General features: G+C 41.5%; 1 protein-coding gene across 4 annotated transcripts in view; it reads left to right on the top strand.

The window, feature by feature from the left end:
* The window catches only part of NUP153 (nucleoporin 153), an 84452-nt gene that overhangs the window by 8528 nt on the left and 57374 nt on the right, over nucleotides 1–18550 (top strand). Inside the window, exons 1-2 of one of the 4 annotated variants that reach the window (XM_038584245.1) lie at nucleotides 3879–4027; nucleotides 18240–18465. Coding sequence is in view for 1 of the 4 variants with exons in the window: in XM_038584243.1 (XP_038440171.1) it covers nucleotides 4367–4477; nucleotides 18240–18465 (337 nt within the window). In the remaining 3 variants the exon portion in view is untranslated. Of the gene's footprint in view, nucleotides 1–3878; nucleotides 4028–4049; nucleotides 4478–18239; nucleotides 18466–18550 lie in introns of those variants that run through there. The other 3 variants (XM_038584243.1, XM_038584244.1, XM_038584246.1) reach the window with 3 other exon arrangements.

Below are 18550 nucleotides of genomic sequence, written 5' to 3'. Positions count from 1 at the left end.
ACCCTGGTAATAACAGGCCTTTCATAAAATGAAATCTTATCTGATATAACCAACCATTCTGGCTGAAAAAACTGGGGCCAGTTTTTCTTTTTCTTTTTTTGTATATTTGTTTATTGGAGTTTGATTTGCCAACATCTAGCATTAACACCCAGTGCTCATCCGGTCAAGTGCCCCCCTCAGTGCCCATCACCCAGTCACCCCATCCCCCCACCCACCTCCCCTTCCACTATCCCTTGTTCATTTTCATAGGAATTTTTTCATGATACTCTTGAATGCTTTATCATTGAATAAATAGATGAATTTGAGAAAGAATTTGTTATGCAGTATAGAAAACAAATATGTGCAAGCTTGGAAATATTACACAACGCAGTTTAGCCATATTAATCACTCCATTATTTATTATAATAAAATAGAAACAGTTGACATTGGTAGTGATTAGCTGTAATATATAAAGAATGATTGCTATGTATCAACACTGTGCTATCCGTTCAGGATATGGAGGTGAGGAAAAAAAAAAAAAAAATCCTTGTCTTCATGGAGTTTAAAACCTAGCAGGGGAGAAATGAATTTCTTTTTCGTTTTCTTTTCTTTTTTTTTGAGAAATGAATTTCTATTAAAATACACTCCCTGAAACAACCCAAAATTTAAGATTACTTCTCAGAGCTGCTGCAATTTTGCTGAGGTCTAAAGATGGATGGGAATAGAAATAAGTAATAAGGAAAAGAAGGAATACAAAGATAGCTAGTTCCTAACACAAAATTTGTTAAGTGATACCATCCCATTCTGTGAACTACAGAATCCTTGTTTTTTGGGGGGATTAAATTAATCACTTATGGAAACTAATTGTAAGCACTAAGTAATTATTCCCTTAAGAACCTGTTAATTCCCAATAAGGCTGGAATGATTTCAGGAATCTCTAATACTGTTCCATGTCATTTGATACTCTTTTTCAATTTAATTTTTGGTACTTCTTCCCAATTTATATATAGTATCTGCTAGAGAAATGTTTAATAACTTTTTGTATGTTCAACTGCAGACAGATTCTTTAAATTTTATAATCGGAATAACTTTATTGGAATCCATTCTATTACTAGTAATTCCTAACTGAAGAATGAGTCCTGTTCCAAAATATAGGAGGTTTGGTGATTTTTAACTCCAAAATGAATTTCAGCCTAGAAACAATGTTATTTTTGAATCCCAAACTATGCAGAAGTTACTTCATCCCACAGTGAAGCTGATACTATTTCAGGGTAAAATTAGTAGGAAGTTTTGAATGCGAATTTCTTCTTGCCTTTTATTTCTTCTCTGCTGTCAAGCCTGGTACCATTTCCAGTAACTGAGTTAACATGAATGTGGGAATAATGTATTATTCTTTCTTCAAATCCTGTTTTACTTCAAAGAAATAACTGTAAAATGGGGTAAATAATTGAGATCAAGGCTAACGGGGGATGTGGATTTTCCCATACTTTCTCAATTCCTACCAATTTTTAAAAAATTATTTATTTATATATATATTATATATATATATATATATTATATATATATATTTATGGCAGAGGGAGAAGCAGGCTCCCTGTGAGGAGCCTGATACAGGACTCCACCCCAGGACCCCAGGATCACAACCGGACCCAAAGGCAGATTCTCAACCACTGAGCCACCCAGGCATCCTTTCTACCAATTTTCTATTTCAAAGTTTTGTCTCAGTTTGGCCCAGCTCTCTTGCATGTCCTTTTCAAAGCTTGGGTATGAAGGCTGTCCCCCGCACACATCAAATAACCCACCGCCAAGAAAGGGATGGTTTTTGGAGTCTCAGTCAGTTCTCTCTCCTGTGCTAGAAATTCTGTCTGGCAGGGTGAAAAGGGAAAATGAAACAGGGCTACGGGTCCATCTTCTTTGTATGCAGCCCAATGAAAGATTCAGGCACAGATCTTCCCTAGGAGTTCACTTATTAGGAACTACTTTGCTCTGCTTGTCAAATACCTAGCTAAGAACTGTGAAAGAGAAACAATTGTATTTGAGAAGGGTGAGGTGATGGGCAGCCCGGGTGGCTCAGCGGTTTAGCGCCGTCTTTGGTGGGTGTGATCCTGAAGACCAGAGGTCGAGTCCTGCGTGGGGCTCCCTGCATGGAGCCTGCTTCTCCCTCTGCCTGTGTCTCTGCCTCTTTCTGTCTGTGTATTTCTCATGAATAAATAAATAAAATCTTTAAAAAAAGGTGAGGTGCTTCAGGGGAAAGAGGGATCTAGTGGGGGGGGGGGGTTATTGGTGAAACCAGGCATGGAAGTAGGAGAACCAGGAAACAGAAGAGGAAGTAGATTAATTTCATGTCCTATCTGGCAACTTTTTACCACCCCTGTGTGGGTGATTACAGTCAGAGGGGTCACTAAAGTCATTTGCTCTATAAACCTGTATCTGATACAGTTAGGTGCTGAAAAGTACTACAAAATCCAAGGTACTGTAAGTTTGGTTTCACAATTTGACTTACGGGATTTATAGAGTGATCTGAACTGTGCAGTCTGGTGGTGGAGATGGTATGAATGTCTCAGAGTTAATTTGTACCTAATAGCTGGATATTACATGCTTTCTCTCTAAGCAGTTATTACGAGCTCTCTGTGCAATAATGCTTTCACCCCACCCACCGCCCTGTTGAGGTAAATATTCATCCTGTTTGCCCATGAGGAAACGTGAAGCTTAGAAAGAGGATCAGTAACTTCCCCAAGGCTACACAGCTAGTGACAGATTTGAAATGAAGTCTGACTCCAAAGCTATTATTAAGCTTTACAGTCAGGTGTCTCAAATGGAACACTAAACCTATATATATATAATTTTTTTTTTTTTTTAAACAACAGATTCCCGCCCCCCTCCCTACTCATTTGGGTACCTGTTTCGACTCTTACAGAAAAACTGGGTTGTCGCTGTGGCTTTGACCTGTAGGCTTGAAGGTGCCTCGGGAGTTCCAACGAACCCCCGCCGGCCGGTCGCGGGATGGGAGGGCTGGACCATGGGACCTCGCCTTAGCCCTTCCTGATGGTCCGTTCCTACAATCTCTATTCTTTGTGGGTTCAGTCTTCGATCCTAGCTCACGCACTCCCTGCCCTAAACGGAATGCCTCCTGTTCGGGGCCAATGCGCGGGACGCTGTTATTACTGGTGACCCCCCCCCCCCCCCCCCCGTGAGCTGACTGCGTGGGTGATAACTGGAGCCGCTCACTGCGTTCCTTGTATATTCCGGGACAGACACCTCGTACTCTGCGGAAGAGGCTCACCACAGCTCTCCATGCGGTGGGTTGGATGGTTCCCCTCTTAGAGAGGAGCCAAGGCTCAGAGTCTGGACTTAACCCCAGGTCAAGCTAGAGAGGCGTTGGGGGCGGAGTTCCAGCGCTCACTTGCGCCCGGGACATTAATGAAACTGTACCCACCAATGCAGCTTTAGGCTTGAAGATCCTGGGCACCAAACACCTCGTTCTAGACTCGCGCCTGTTCTCGGTGTCCCCATCTGCTTGCTTTCCACCCGTTTTACCAACCGAAGGGGAAGTCGAGCGACAGGAGGTTACGGTCTTGACGTTAAACGCCCGCTTTCAAAAGGGCGTCAGTCGACGGCGAAGAGCGGTAGAGAGGCTGGGGCTCTCGGCTCTGTGCCTCCGCGGGCGCCCGCGGGGATCCCGGGACCTCCTTCCGCGTCGTCCTCTCCCGGAACTCGCCTTCTGCCGCGGAACTACGCTTCCCAGCGTGCCGCGCGGCCGAGAGCGCGGGCTCGAGCGGCCCTCCCTTCCCCTTGGCCCAGCCCCCGGTCGCGCTGTGATGATGCGAGCGCGTCGGGCGCCGACGAGTGACGGCGTTCTGGCTCGCGACCGCGGCGGCGGCCTTAGCAGCGGCAATAGGCGCAATAGCGGCGGCGACTGCAGGGACGACGACGACGGCGGGGCGGGCGCTGTGCGCAGAGGGGAGGGGTAGGCGGGCGGCGCCGGCGGCTTCAACTGCGGCAGCCACGGCTGGGGCGACGGAAGGATCCCCATCAGCCGGCGGTCGGGGTAGGCCTCAGCGGCGCCTGGAGCGGCTCGCCGTGTCCTCCGCGGGGGATCTCCATAGAGACCGTGACATACACAGAGGCGGGGGGCCGCGGGAGGCTGCCGGGCCGGAGCCAGCTCCTCGGCCTCTGCCGCCGCCACCGCCTTCCCCGCTGCCAGCGCGCATTTTCTCTCCACTCCTGCCCGAGACCTCGCGGCTCCCGGTGTGCCTGGGCTCCACTGTGTGGGCAGCGAAGGCGGACTTTCGGGCCGGGGCCGGGCGGGGGGGGCTCTAAGGCCGCCACCTCTGCCTCTCCCGCCCCCCTCACCCGCCCCGAAGCGGGAAGCCGCGGAGGCCCCGCCATGGCCTCGGGAGCCGGAGGAATCGGAGGGGGCGGTGGCGGCAAGATCCGGACGCGGCGCTGCCACCAGGGCCCGGTTAAGCCTTACCAGCAGGGGCGACAGCAGCACCAGGTAGGGGACCCCGCGGCGGCGGCGGCGGCGGCGGCGGCGTGTCGGCGGGTCGGGAACGCGCGCCCAGGGGCCCGGGCGCCCCACGTGGAGCGGACGGTAGGGCCCGAGGGCAGGCCCGAGCCAGGCGGCGGGATCGCGGGCCGCCGGGGTGGCGACGGGAAGTGGGCCGAGACGGGCCCGTCCTTGCGGCTCGCACGTGTGGTTCGGGCCCCCACCCCCCGCCCCGCCTCTGGGCCAGGGGCTTTCCCCCGCACGGGCGTAGGGCGGGAACAGAAATTCTAGGCCCACGATGCGCGCGTTTCTTTCTCGTTTTTGGCGGGGATTGGGGGTTTGAGGGTATTACTCACGTCCTCTCGAAGGAGAAAGGAAAAAGAGGCGGCTGGAGGCCCGCCCGTGCGCCTGCCGCTCGCTGGTCTCCCGCGGTTCAGTTGGTGCGGGGAGGGGGCTGTCCCAGGCGGGCCGCTGCCCAGGCCCCCGGGCGAGGATGGGGCGCTCCTCACGCCGCAAGTGGAAGAACTTTGTTTTCATCGTTGTGAATTCCTCGTGCCCCCTGCGGGTGCCCCCTCGTTGGATCTGCGAGCAGCCGCTTGGATCTCCCCCGCCCCCCCCCCGTAACCGGGTTAGAGTTACCTAGGCCCTGGGGCATTTTGAAAGTCCCTCTCCACCCTTACGTCTTTTCTCCGCTGCGAGACTCTTCCCTCCCCTCGGCTACCCTCCCCCTCCCCCCCCCCCCATTTTATTCTGGACGCTAGAATTGGCTATTATGCACAGTTGACCGGGACTCCAGTCCTGATCTCATGCACGAAATATTTTACTATTACGGGGCGTATTCTAGAAGCTTGAGTACACTTTTGACACCCAGGAAGGTTGGTGGTCTTCTGATTAACCACCGTGTTGCACTCGTGGGTGTTTGAAATTTTGAAGAGGAGTTTATCCTCGTTGTGTAAAGGAGACAAATCCATTTTGAGGAAAAAAATGATTTTTTTTTTTTTTAAAAACCTGTTTGTTATGGGAACCGAATAGAAAACTGTTAAAAATTTATTTTAGTAAGATTTGCTTTCGAAACTTCTCAGTGATAAGGTGCGGGTAGGTACTTGCGTGTCTTAAACTTGTGGGGAAAAAAAAAAAAAAGCCCACAAAAGTATAGCAAAAGGGTCTGGTAACTTGTTGCGTCCTGTTAAAAGTAGGATTCCTGGATTGCTTTATTCCGGATGATGATGGTTTTTTGAATAACATGATTGGTGATGGTGTTAAGTTGTATCATTAAAAAACAAAGCTTTTAAAGTAAAAATTTGGGAGAAATTTTTAACAGTGAAAATGGTGGTTTACAATATTGAATAGCTCTCTACAAATGGATAGAAGTCTTAACATTACTCATACCTCCCACTAGTTTTTCCCCAGATATATACAGAAAGGGGTTGGTTTTCAGATTTCTTTGTGAGGATCCAGGGGTACTTGCAGGCAGATTTCAGATTAGAATTCAGATCACATGATTGGCTATTTAACCAAATCCTTTTGTAGAATGGGAGTTAGACACACATGCTTTATGTATCTCCTGAAGAATAAATGTCTGAGTGCTTTCTTAGATCTTAGAAGAAAGTTACTGTATAAAAAAATGAAATGTTTTAAGTACATATATTGAACAATCTGGGCAGGATTTAGAAAGGAGCTAATATATTCCAGGTGGCAGGAGTTAAAATCACAGCTTATTTTCAAATGTACTTAAATAAAAATCTAACTTTGGGGAGATGATGCCCTAACAATATAATACCTATGATCTAGGTTTTCTTAGAGCTGACATGATTTTAGGCTGTTTAGTTTTATTTTAGAGCTTGATAATTTATTATTTCCCGCTTTCTAAAATACTTTCAGCTTCTTGTCCTAGCCATTTAACTGAAAAAGAAAGTGCATCTTAGTTTTTTGGATTGTGATTAAAGAGGTTTGGGGGTTTCTTTATCGACACTGCGAGTGTTACTTAATATCGGCAGGCTCTACCAAAGGAAAGTATCCACGAGTATACCAAAAAAATGCTCAATTTTTAAGAATCTTAAAAGAGAAACTGCCTTTAGTTCTTGCTGGGACTTTTGTGGACTTGTAGACCACCTGCTTGCTGTCTACTGTCTTACGCTGTCACCTCTGTGTTTTGCCTCAGCTGCTGAGTCATCATGAATAGCAAGGAGCTTCATGACATGGCATGTTTTGTACTAATGTTATTAAATTAACTGTCCAAGGGTTTCTGGGCAAAAACAAAGTTTTCGGTTGTGTAGTAGAGGGTTGGAATAGGAATGAGAGGTTTGGCACTGTTGGTTCATGGATGTTTGCCATTGCCTGTCAGGCCAATTAGCTTGTGCAGTCATGCAGTACCTGCAACTTTTGCATGTGTTCTACTGACTTGTAATTTCCTGTTTTGACTTCTGGTTTAGCTCTGCTGAGATACAGCTAAAGATTACATTTTTTTCCCTTTAACTTCTGATCTTTAAAATGCCATCTTGCTTGAAGTTTGAAGACAGAAATCCATTGTCTTACTCAACTAACTGAAGGGTAGTAACTTAAAGAATTGTAGAAGCAAAAATGAAGAACAGCCCTGAATAATGTAAGTCAAACATTTTCACTTGCCTCCTACCCCCTAACTCAGCCCAGATGCATTTAGGAAACGGTATCATTTTTCTAGTTGGGAGTGAACAGGTCCCTAAAAAAAGGTGCTAGTTTTCTGTCACCCCTTCGGTTTCCCTTCCCACTTCTTGTGCAGATTGTCAGGCCCAGGAATTCAGCCCTGGAGAGATCAAGCTTTTCTTAATAGCCACCACCAAAAAACTTGAACCCATGGGCAAACCAGAACCTTGCTTCTGGAAGAGTCTACTGCCACCTCCTGGTGAGAGGGAATTACTTATTTTTGCCCTTTTTTGGGGGGGGGCCGGGGGGGGGGGGGGTGTTCCAGAGGTTTTTGTCTTCTGTTTTGGAGCTGAGGGAATCCACTCATTTTCTCTGCCTGGATGTAGCTTGTCTTACAACAGGGTGGTGTTTGCATTTAGCTCTTTTAGAAAAAAGAGGGAACCCCTTTACTAAGTAGCTTAGATAGGAGTCTGCAGACTTTTTTGTAAAGGGCCAGATAGTAAATATTTTAGGCTTTGTTGCCGCAGGCTCTTTGTTTTGTTTTTACAACCCTTTAAAAAATGTAAAAATCATTCTTAGCCTGAGGCCTGTATGAAAACAGGCTGAGGGCTGAATTTGGCCCACACAGGCTATGGTTTGCCTAACCCTGGTGTATATGACAGTTTAGGATTTTTTTTTTTTCTTTTGCTTAGTAGTTCCTATATGATAATTTTCCCCAAGTGTGTCCCACTTGGGATCTGATGGTGAAAAAGTATTCTCAGTTATGAAAAGGAAGAATATTTAGACATGGAATACTTAGTCATTCCAGAAGTCATTAAGTAGTTTTGACTTATATCTTTCTTTGCTTTATTTTAGATGTTAAATACTGTCTGTGTAAACAGAACTGGAAATAGGTGATAGGGAAAAAATGTACTGTAATGGACTTACAGCATCTGGGTTTGAACCTTGTTCTGCCAGAACTTGGAGAAGTTTTTTAAATTCTCTTTGCTTAATTTATTCGTCTCTAAAATGGAAATTGTTTTGAGGCATAAATGAGATGAGTAAATCTCTTATAACAGGACCTGGCATATATATAGTTAGTAAGGACTCATTTGAAATTGTTGCCATTAAATACCACCTTTTGATTTACATGTTTGTCTCTGAATTTTGCTGCCTTTAGTAGAAGTTTTTTTTCCCTTTATATATAGGCCTATATTGGATTTAGGGACTTGTTTACCAGGTGATGAGGCTGGACTTAAAACTCTACCTCTCAAATACTTATTTTTGAACACATTGTCTTCATAGAAATGTCAGTCATTTAGTGTATAGAGGAGAATAAATCCAAGTATTAAGTTGTGTAATAGATTTTTTGTTTGTGATGGAAGAGCCTTGTGTGTGGTATTTTATTGATTCTCTTACCAATTTTTTAAAAGATTTTACTTATTTTTGAGAGAGTGTGAGCATGTGCATGCAGGAGGGTGAGTGAGCATGGAGGGGGGAGAGGCAGAGGGAGAAGCGGACTCCCCGCTGAGCAGGAAACCTGACTTGGGGCTTCATCCTAGGACCCTGAGATCATGACCTGAGCCAAAGGCAGACGCTTAATGGACTGAGTCACCCGGGCGCCCACTTACCAATGTTTTTAATAAAATAAATGACAATAAACCCCAGGGATTGTCCCCATATCCCAGAAAGTCCTCTGATGAGGCTGGTATATATTAGTTTGAAGTAAAATGAAGACTTTGGTCTGAGGTCACTAATTAAAACCATTTTCTTTAGGCATAGAATATTATTAGGAAGATGTAATGACCTTGTGTTTTTAGAAATGTTTTATTTGTAGCTACTTAGCCTTGTGGTCCTGGTTGTAATGTATTTTTAATATTCTTCTGTGTTGTGTAGCATGATTTTAAGTCTTGCCACAAGATACAGTTTACTCTGTTTACTATCAGAAAGAGGATGGTAGAGTGCCTTTCTTGTATATAAATGTTTCAGTTTGCTTGATTTTGCTGATCTTCTTTGTACTGTGATAAAAAAAATAAACTCTTAAAACTTGTTTTCAAATAGATTATTTAAGAAAAATGACAATAATCTTGTAGGTTACACTTAGTGACTTAAACTGCTTTGGGCTCTATTGGATTTCCTACGGCTAGTTTGAAAGGATTTAAGGATTCCGTTTTTTTGTCTTTGTTTGATTACTGTTAATCATCTATTAATACCACCTCTTTGATATTGATAACTACAAATAAGAGACTAAGCCAGGTCCTGTTTCTCCTTACTGCATTAGAGCAGAATTTTGAAGGAGGTTGAAATTTGTAGCCACTTGTAGTTAAAAAAATTTTTTTAGCCAGCAAATTTTTATGCTCATGGTTTTTTTTTTTTTTTTTGGCTTCATCTCTTGAGGTTGAGCAGAGAAATGAAAAGTGTGGATTTTAAGTGGCTAGCAGGGTTTGGACTGTGGATAGGGGACCTTTGGCTGCTGAATGACTATCTGTAGGTTGTAAAATAATGACAGAGAGTAGCTTAGATTTGGAGGTTAAATTCAGGTTATTGAAATCAAATTCAATATAACCGCATTAGAATTTGAATACTTCATTATTTTTTTCCCTCATGGAAATAGCTGCATATTAAAGTTAAGTAATGTTATGATAGATACATTACAAAACTCTAAATAACTGAAAGATTATGATGGCATCCAGATTTTTACTATTTAGCATTTAAGATGTTTTTATAATTAGATATTCTTTAAGTCTCCTGTGAAGTCTTGGGTTCTTAGCCCTTGTTCTTCTTCATTTGGCTTGGAGGGAACGAAGTGAAAACTAGGGAAACTGAAGTAAGAGTTTCAAAAAAGTTTGGAAAGGAGAACCTAGTGACATGGAAGTTCAGTGGGTAAGGAGAATGTACGCAGAAGCCTGGAAGAAAACTAAGGAAAGGTCGTTGACAGGTCTCAACAAAATAAAGGCAGCCAGAAGAGCTGATAGAGATCCAAACAGCAATGTATTTGGGAGAATGGGAGCTCCAAAACTTTAAAACCGAAGATGGATTATATTTGATATTTATACTCCGTGCTCTGAAATTATTTGAGAGAGGAGATTTTATAATCTGCATATAACTACTTTATAGAGGCTAATGTGGAGAAAAGAGAGTTTAAGTCAAGAAAGCTAAAAATAGGAATAGAGAGCCTTCTATAAAGGAGAGGAAGTCTAAACCATTTTTTAAAAATATTTAATTTATTTATTCATGAGCAACGCAGAGAGAGAGGCAGAGACACAGGCAGAGGGAGAAGCAGGCTCCATGCAGGGAGCCTGACTTGGGATTCGAGCCCGGGTCTCCAGGATCATGCCCCGGGCTGCAGGTGGCGCCAAACCGCTGCGCCACCAGGGCTGCCCGAAGAGAGGAAGTCTAATATAGTAATGTTAAAGAGTTGGCCTGTAGGAGACTTGTCCAGTAATACTGAGATTACAAATTGGTGGAAAGATATACAAGAAAAAATGTCTTTTTCAATGCAAATGAGTTCTAAATTAGGATTATAGAAGAGCCTTGCCCCACCTCTACCCTCTTTCATTAATCCTTGAACTTAGGTAAAATTAATTTGAAAAACTAACATAGTCATAGAGTCCTACACATTGAATGTCTTAATGTATATTTAGCGTTGAATTGGATTTACTTCTGGTCCTCAAATAATTTGTTGTAAATATCAGTGACATTTTGGACGTGTTTTTGCCATGTTTTGCCACATGAAAAACTTTTACTTTTTGGAGAGAAAGAAAAAACTCAGTTTAACTAGTCCACATTTAAAAATTCAATCTTAATCCTTGAAATTAACTTCATTATTTATGATTATCTAGTGTAGACTTTGCTTTAGGGTTACAAGGAGTGTTTTTAAGATTTTAATGCCCCATTTGTTTTGTTGATTTTTCTAAGCCCTTCATTAATTTTGCTTTCTTTGGCTACCTTTCTGCTTTCTTCATTTAGTTGGCTTTTAGTATTCGTCATTCCAGGGAATGGTTTAGTTTTCCTGTACTCTTGGATATCTTTCACAAATTGTTTTCTTAAAGGAAGGGCTATTAGTGGCAACAAGTTATATTTTTGTAAGGTGAAATTATTACACTAAGAAAATGTATTTTTTATTTTTGAATACTAGAATTGCTGAACTTCTTTTTAGCAGCCTGTCAATGCCCAGTCTTATGCCCAGTTCTAATGTGGGCATAAGATTGGTTGAGCAGTGCAGTTGTGAATACGTTTTTTTTTTTTTTTCCTTGCAGTTGTAGATAAATTAAAGCAGCGTGTCAACTAATCTGTGCTCTGTACAGGATCTGGTGCCTGTCCTCACAGAGTTGATGCTCTAGTGGAGCCGATGGACAGACTGATTAATCCTGTTTGACAGGTTGCCACTCTGTATGAAGTAAGGGCACTTTTGGTGCACTTAGGGGGTGACTATCCCAGACTTGGAGGATCAGAGAAGGTTTTCTGTAGGAAAACTGACATCAAATTATAATGGTGGCAGTTTTGCTGAAGTCTCTGAATGTAGAGAAATTAATCTGGTAAACTAGGACTTGAATATTCACACCTCAGTAGACCTTTACTCCGTGTACTTCTTTTTTCCTATCAGGTTTTGTTCTCCCCTCTTAATATCATGAAGTAGTTTTTCTCCACAGCCATGTAGGAAGCTGATTTGCCTCATTCCCATAAAGACTTGAAACATTTTCTCTCAAGAACAACTGAAAATGTAATAGACGTTCTTTAGTAATAGCATCAGAGGAGCTTTCACTTCCATAAGAAAGTGACTTTTCCCCTTTTCTAGTTCCCTCACTCTTTCTCACTTTTCCAGTTAGTGGCTAAAGTATCCTTTGGTCTTCAAAACTCTTAAAATCGCCAGGCAGGGATGTATCTCTCCCAAGTCTATTTGATAGACAAAGTCCCTTATCTGTTTATAGCCTAGCCAATTCTGTGCATAATCAGATTTCTGTTTTCCCTAGCAATTCAAAAAAATTCTAACATCTAGTAGTTGGTTATTTATTGTAAAAAAGTGTGTTAAATAAGTCTTTAACTTATTAAAATAGATTTAAAGGTGGGGTTTTTTTTATGTACTGCCAGTTTGATTTTCAGAGTTGATATTATGAAGTAGATATTTACAAAATTGATAGCAATGGTATGATGTATTCGATAATATAATCATGGAAATAGGGTTGTCTTTTAGATAAAACTTTATATTGTAGTTAACCTCGTATGACAGTTATGTTTACCGTGGTCTTAATTGGGAATACAATGGCCAAGTTTTAGATGATTTTATTACACGGTTCTCAAGCTTTAATTTGCATGAGAATCCCTTCAAGAGTTTTTTTTTTTTTTTTTTTAAAGACTTATTTATTTATTCATTCAGAGAGAGCAAGAGAGAGGCAGAAACACAGGCAGAGGGAGAAGCAGGCTCCATGCAGAAAGCCCGATGAGGGACTTGATCCCGGGTCTCCAGGATCACACCCCGGGCTGCAGGCGGCGCTAAAGCGCTGTGCCACCAGGGCTGCCCCCTTCAAGAGTTTGTTAAAACAAATTTGCATTTCTGACTTGCCAAAAGGTGACACCAAGTGCTGTTGATTTTAAGACTTTAATGTGAGATCCACTGTTTTAGTCCTGAAGTGACTAGATATATAAGCTACAGAACAAAGGGTTACATGTAGATTCTCACACATAGGCATGCACACACATATGATTAAAGAGGAATTTTACAAGATTTAAATAGTTATTTAAGGCTTACTGGACTTTGTACTTATTAATACGGTTGGTTACCAGAACCTTAGATGGCATGTGCCAAGGACAGTCCTATATTTAAGACTTTGCACTTTTGTTCTCTCAGCCAAAATAGTTCACTAGAAATTTGCATGGCTGGGTCTTTGCTTATATAAAATAACTACCCCATTTTGCTTTATTTTTCTTCATGGCACTGAATCACCACATTATGTGTTCATATTATATTTACTTGTCTGTCTGTCTCCCAAAACTTAGAATATAAGCCCGAGAGAGCAGAAATTTGTTTCTGCTGTCTCCCCCACTGTTCCTTGCCTGACATGTAGTGTTCAATCAATAAGTATTGATGGAATGAATTGAATGAACAAAATAATATCTGCATTTACCTTTATAAGTTAGATAAGATTCTAAAATATTTTACAGAAATAAAGATTGGATATAACTTTTGGGTAATATGAATGCTACCCCAAATGTTGGACGTGTGTTCCTTTGTTGATAAAGCTACACGGACTGACTTTTTAACTTTCATGCTCATTAGGAAGAAAAGTTAACAAGTAGCACTGCTTTATCAGTTAGGGACCCTGCAAGAAACACTTCACTCCAGATGGTTCAACTGAAATTATCTTTAAGAAAGAGTCTACTTAGTATATGCTAGTGGTTAAAGGAGTAAATATTGGATAGCAAGATGCCCAGAAGCTAGGAGGAGTAGGAAGCTGCTACTCTTCCTAGGACTCAAAGGATGAAGGAAGAAATGGTGTAGCTGGAGTGGAGGAAGGACTACCTGGCTGGAGCAATAGTTTTAGAAGTGGGGCCCTTGATCAGAGAGGAAGCACAAGAAAGACTTAGACTTCTCTTTTCTCCCTTCCATAATATCTGGTATCCCCTAGTATTTCATGGGCCACTCCTGCCAGAAGCTGGTTTGGTGGGATAGCCTATCAAGAATAGAGTGAGTGAAGAACAAGTGAAGACTACTACAGCATCAGATCTGTGATTTGATTTTATTGTGCAGGAAGACCTAAATAAATAAATAAATAAACTAATTTATTTATTTATTTAATAATAAATTTCTATTTTATTGGTGTTCAATTTGCCAACATACAGAATAACACCCAGTGCTCATCCCGTCAAGTGCCCCCCTCAGTGCCCATCACCCATTCACCCCCACTCCCCACCCTCCTCCCCTTCCACCACCCCTAGTTCGTTTCCCAGAGTTAGGAGGAAGACCTAAATTTATTGAGAGAGATGAATGGATAGAAAATCATTAATAGCAGTACAGATTAAAAACTATTGCTAAAATTTGGGCATCACGGGGAAGCTGTAAGCTGCATTATATTCCACACTGTCCACTGTAAGATTTGTTTTTCTGGGGGATCCCAGGGTGGCTCAGTGATTTAGCGCCTGCCTTTGGCCCAGGGCGCAATCCTGGAGTCCCGGGATCGAGTCCTGTGTCGGGCTCCCGGCATGGAGCCTGCTTCTCCCTCTGCCTGTGTCTCTGCCTCTCTCTCTCTCTCTCTCTCATAAATAAATAAATCTTTAAAAAAATTTGTTTTTCTGATTGATTATAGAATATCTTATGATATATTTTAATAACTATCTGACTAGTGTTCCACATATATATGTTTTCCAGATCTGTTAGGACTTAAAGTATACACAATTTTTATTCCCCTTAGAGAGGGACCTTTTCCCTAAAATGTATTGTAATATCCTGAAATGCATCTAATTTCCTAATCTCTTAAACTAGAACGGTGGTTCTCAAACTTTAGCATTTAGAATCACTTGGGAGGGTGTGTTAAAACAGGTGAGTCCTGCTTCTAGGCTGGGATAGAGCTTGAGGGGATGCTGAGGTTATCAGTAAAGGGACCACCCTATGGGAACCACTGCACGAGAGAGAGTACACTGTGCTTTTAATTTTTGTGGTTGCCTTAGGGTCGTTTACCCTACGGGGGTATACTGAATTTAAGGATGTTGGTTTTTTATAATGGTTCCGGGTCAGTTTTATCACCTATATTTCTTTTTACTGTCACACTCTTCATGCTGCCCTTCATTGTGCCACCAGAACAGCTGTGGGCTGTGATCAGATACGTTGGTAAAATTTTAGTTTAAAAATGGGAAGGACCAAGCAAAGTTCTTGAGCTCTAGTGAGTTTTATTTTATCCATTTTGACTGTTTCAATTTTATTATTGTTCGACAATACTTAATGCTGCCCGATATATGGCCTTTGATGAAGTATGGTGTTAATTTTAAGTTGTTCTGTACTTGCCCCCTTTTTAAAATTTTTTTAAATTTACTCATTGGAGAGACAGAGAGTGAATTAGAGTGGAGGGGGAGCAGAGGGAGAGGGAGCCTGCCTCAGGGCTTGATCCCAGAATTCTGGGATCATGACCTGAGCCAAAGGTGGATTCGCAACTTACTGAGCTACCCCAGTGCCCTGTACTTGCCCTCTTTTTTTTTTTTAAATCAATTAATTAATTAATTTATGATAGTCACAGAGAAAGAGAGAGGCAGAGACACAGGCAGAGGGAGAAGCAGGTTCCATGCACCGGGAGCCCGATGTGGGATTCGATCCCGGGTCTCCAGGATTGCGCTCTGGGCCAAAGGCAGGGGCTAAACCGCTGCGCCACCCTGGGATCCCCTGTACTTGCCCTCTTAAGTGAGTAGGAATCAGGGAATCTCTGATACTTTTAGTAGCCTAATACCTTAGAAGTTCACCCCAAACCTTAATTTTACGTTAAATTCTTGCTATCATGCTTTAGCTAACTTACTGCTTCATATCAAGTATGTGTCTCTTTTTCAAGTCTTTTTTTTTTTTTTTCTAAAGATTTTATTTATTTATTCATGAGAGACAGAGAGAGAGAGGCAGAGACACAGGCAGAGGGAGAAGCAGGCTCCATGCAGGGATCCCGATGTGGAATTTGATCCTGGGACTCCAGGATCACATCCTGGGTCAAAGGCAGGCGCTAAACTGCTGAACCACCCAGATGTCTCTCTTTTTTTCCAAGTCTTATTAATGTTATATCTTGTAAGCACTTTCCAGTCTTTTGAAATATATAGGGAGGGGGTAAATAAATATTTAAGTATAAATAACAAGTAAAAATAATAAATAGTATATGTTTATTTTTATAAATACTAAATCACGGATGTAGATACATAATTTTTCTTTCCAAAGAAACTAATACTGTGTAACATTAGAATTGAGAAGGGGAACCGTGAATTTGTGCTTTTCATTAGGAAGTATTTTATAGGGCTGTTGGCTTCCTGTATTGCTGGGGAGCTTATATCGTTGTAGTTTGGTTCCCAGTTTCTGTTTGGAGAATACATGGAAAAATAATTACATATTTCCCAGTTGTTACCTATACCTTTCAAACAGTAGAGAAAATGCTATTCAAGTGCCAGTATTAGAAGTGTCTTCTTTTTTGTTGACAGGATATTTCAAGGCCTCTTTGTATTGGGTTAGTTTTCAGAGTAGATTTATATATATATATATTCAGCCTTGATTTTTACTTTTTTTTTTTTTAGAGAGAGATTTCATTTATTTATTCATGAGATGCAGAGAGAGAGAGAGAGGCAGAGGGAGAAGCAGGCTCCATGCAGGGAGCCCGACGTGGGACTCGATCCTGGGTCTCCAGGATCATGCCCTGGGCCGAAGGCAGGCACTAAACCACTGAGCCACCCAGGGATCCCCTGTTTTGCCTTGATTTTTAACCATTGTTTTTTGTACCTGCTAGTTCATGTTTTCCCTCCTTTGATTCTTTTTTTTTTTTTCAAGATTTTATTTATTTATTCATGATAGACATATAGAGAGAGAGATGCAGAGATAAAGGCAGAGGGGAGAAGCAGGCTCCATGCCAGGAGCCTGATGCGGGACTCGATCCTGGGACTCCAGGATCGCGCCCTGGGCCAAAGGCAGGCGCCAAACTGCTGAGCCACCCAGGGATCCCCTCCTCCTTTGATTCTTTATCTAGAAATCCTGCTAATGCTATTTGTGAAAGAAATCCTTGCCGAAACTTGGTTATCTCACCCCATTTTGTTTCTGCTAGTTTTTTTCTTTATTGGTAATAAAATTATCAAGTATATGTTTCTTCATATTTTGGAAATGTGAAGTGTTTTCACATTATCATTTGATAGTCATTCCTTCTCAGGTTGGAGGGGGTGTTATTGTTATTTTACCTAGAATAAATCAAAGTATGGGGACGTATTCAAACTTTATCCTAGGTCCTATCAATCCCAAAGCCCATCCTTTTACTTCACTTAGATAAACCATAGTAGTTGTGTTTGTACCTTGGGCAAATTACTTAAAACTTTATTGTTTCTCTCCATCAGTAAAGTGACATTATTAGTATCAGCTTCATAAAATTAGCGTGAGGATTGAATTTAATATGTGCAAATTGCTTAGAACAGTGCCTGGCACATAACAAAGCTACAATAAGTGTTAATAGTACTGATAGTTGTACCACATTTTTTTTCTCCCTTTAATAGTTGTCATAATAAAATTCATTCCTCAGGTCTTCAAACAATATTTGATATAAAAAAGTTTTCCCATCAAAAAAATCTTAGGTTATTTATTGAATTTATTGCGTTGGATTGTTATATGTCTTAAAAAGACTCTCATTTTTATTTGTCCAGTTTTTTTTCTTTCTTAACGTGCAATAAAAATAATTGCTTGGGGAAGCTGTTGAAGGTATTGTTTATGTTGCTTTTTTTTTTTTTTTGTTACCTTTGACAATCAGTGATTAGTTTTTATATTAACTGTAGGTTTTTGAAAGTGATGACAGGTACATAGGTAACCAACATATAGAGCTTCATCCTTGTTAACGCTTTTCTGGACGACCACACATGGATACGATATAGAACATTCCTTAATCCTTCGGCCCACACAGTTTTGTTGAGCCAGGTATCATTGTGTACATCGGGAGTTCCCATTTTCTTCATGGAAAATTTCCGGATCTCTTTGAGTGTCTGAGGAGCAGCTTCTTGAAACCCACCCCATGGATGCCCTTGTGAATGTGAATAGTGTATTCTCTGGTCACTACCTCACTGATGGCAGAACGGTGTTTTTCTTGCCACCCTTCTTTACGGGAGCCATTCTGCTGGGCTCTGGTTAGAAAGGAAGTGTTGCTTCTTTTAGTGCACTGATCTAAAGAGTATATGGCTTATTGATGGTCTGTTGGAGTTTTTAAAGGGTTAAAATATAAGGCCATTTGGGGCAGTTACGGACTCATGGATCTATACATATGGAAGAAAGAAAAGTAGGAATTTCATAATGTCTGTAGAATTTGTAGAATACCATCATGTCAGCATTAAGGCAAGTAAATGAACTTTAGAAAACTTTAGTGAGAAGTAGTCATGTTTTGCTTGATAATGGCTTTTTGTAAGGTATGTATTTAAAAAGATAAATTTCTAAAACTACCTTATGTGTTTCTTCCTCCAACAGGGTATTCTTAGCAGGGTTACAGAATCTGTTAAGAATATTGTGCCAGGATGGCTACAAAGATACTTCAACAAGAATGAAGATGTATGCAGCTGCTCAACAGACACAAGAGAGGTACCGCAGTGGCCAGAAAATAGAGAAGATGATCATATAGTATATGCCGATGAGGAGAGCTCTAATATTCATGATGGGAGAATCACTCCTGAGCCAACAGTCAGTAATACAGAAGGTACATAGAATGTGAATATTTTGTTATGTGTGATAGGTTTTTATAAATATTTTTTGCTGTAATAAGTTTTCATAAATATTTTTTG

Source organism: Canis lupus, chromosome 35 (genome assembly GCF_011100685.1).
Source record: "Canis lupus familiaris isolate Mischka breed German Shepherd chromosome 35, alternate assembly UU_Cfam_GSD_1.0, whole genome shotgun sequence".
Lineage (NCBI taxonomy): Eukaryota > Metazoa > Chordata > Mammalia > Carnivora > Canidae > Canis > Canis lupus.
Note: the sequence above shows the minus strand (reverse complement) of the source record. Positions and strands in the feature narration are given on the sequence as shown.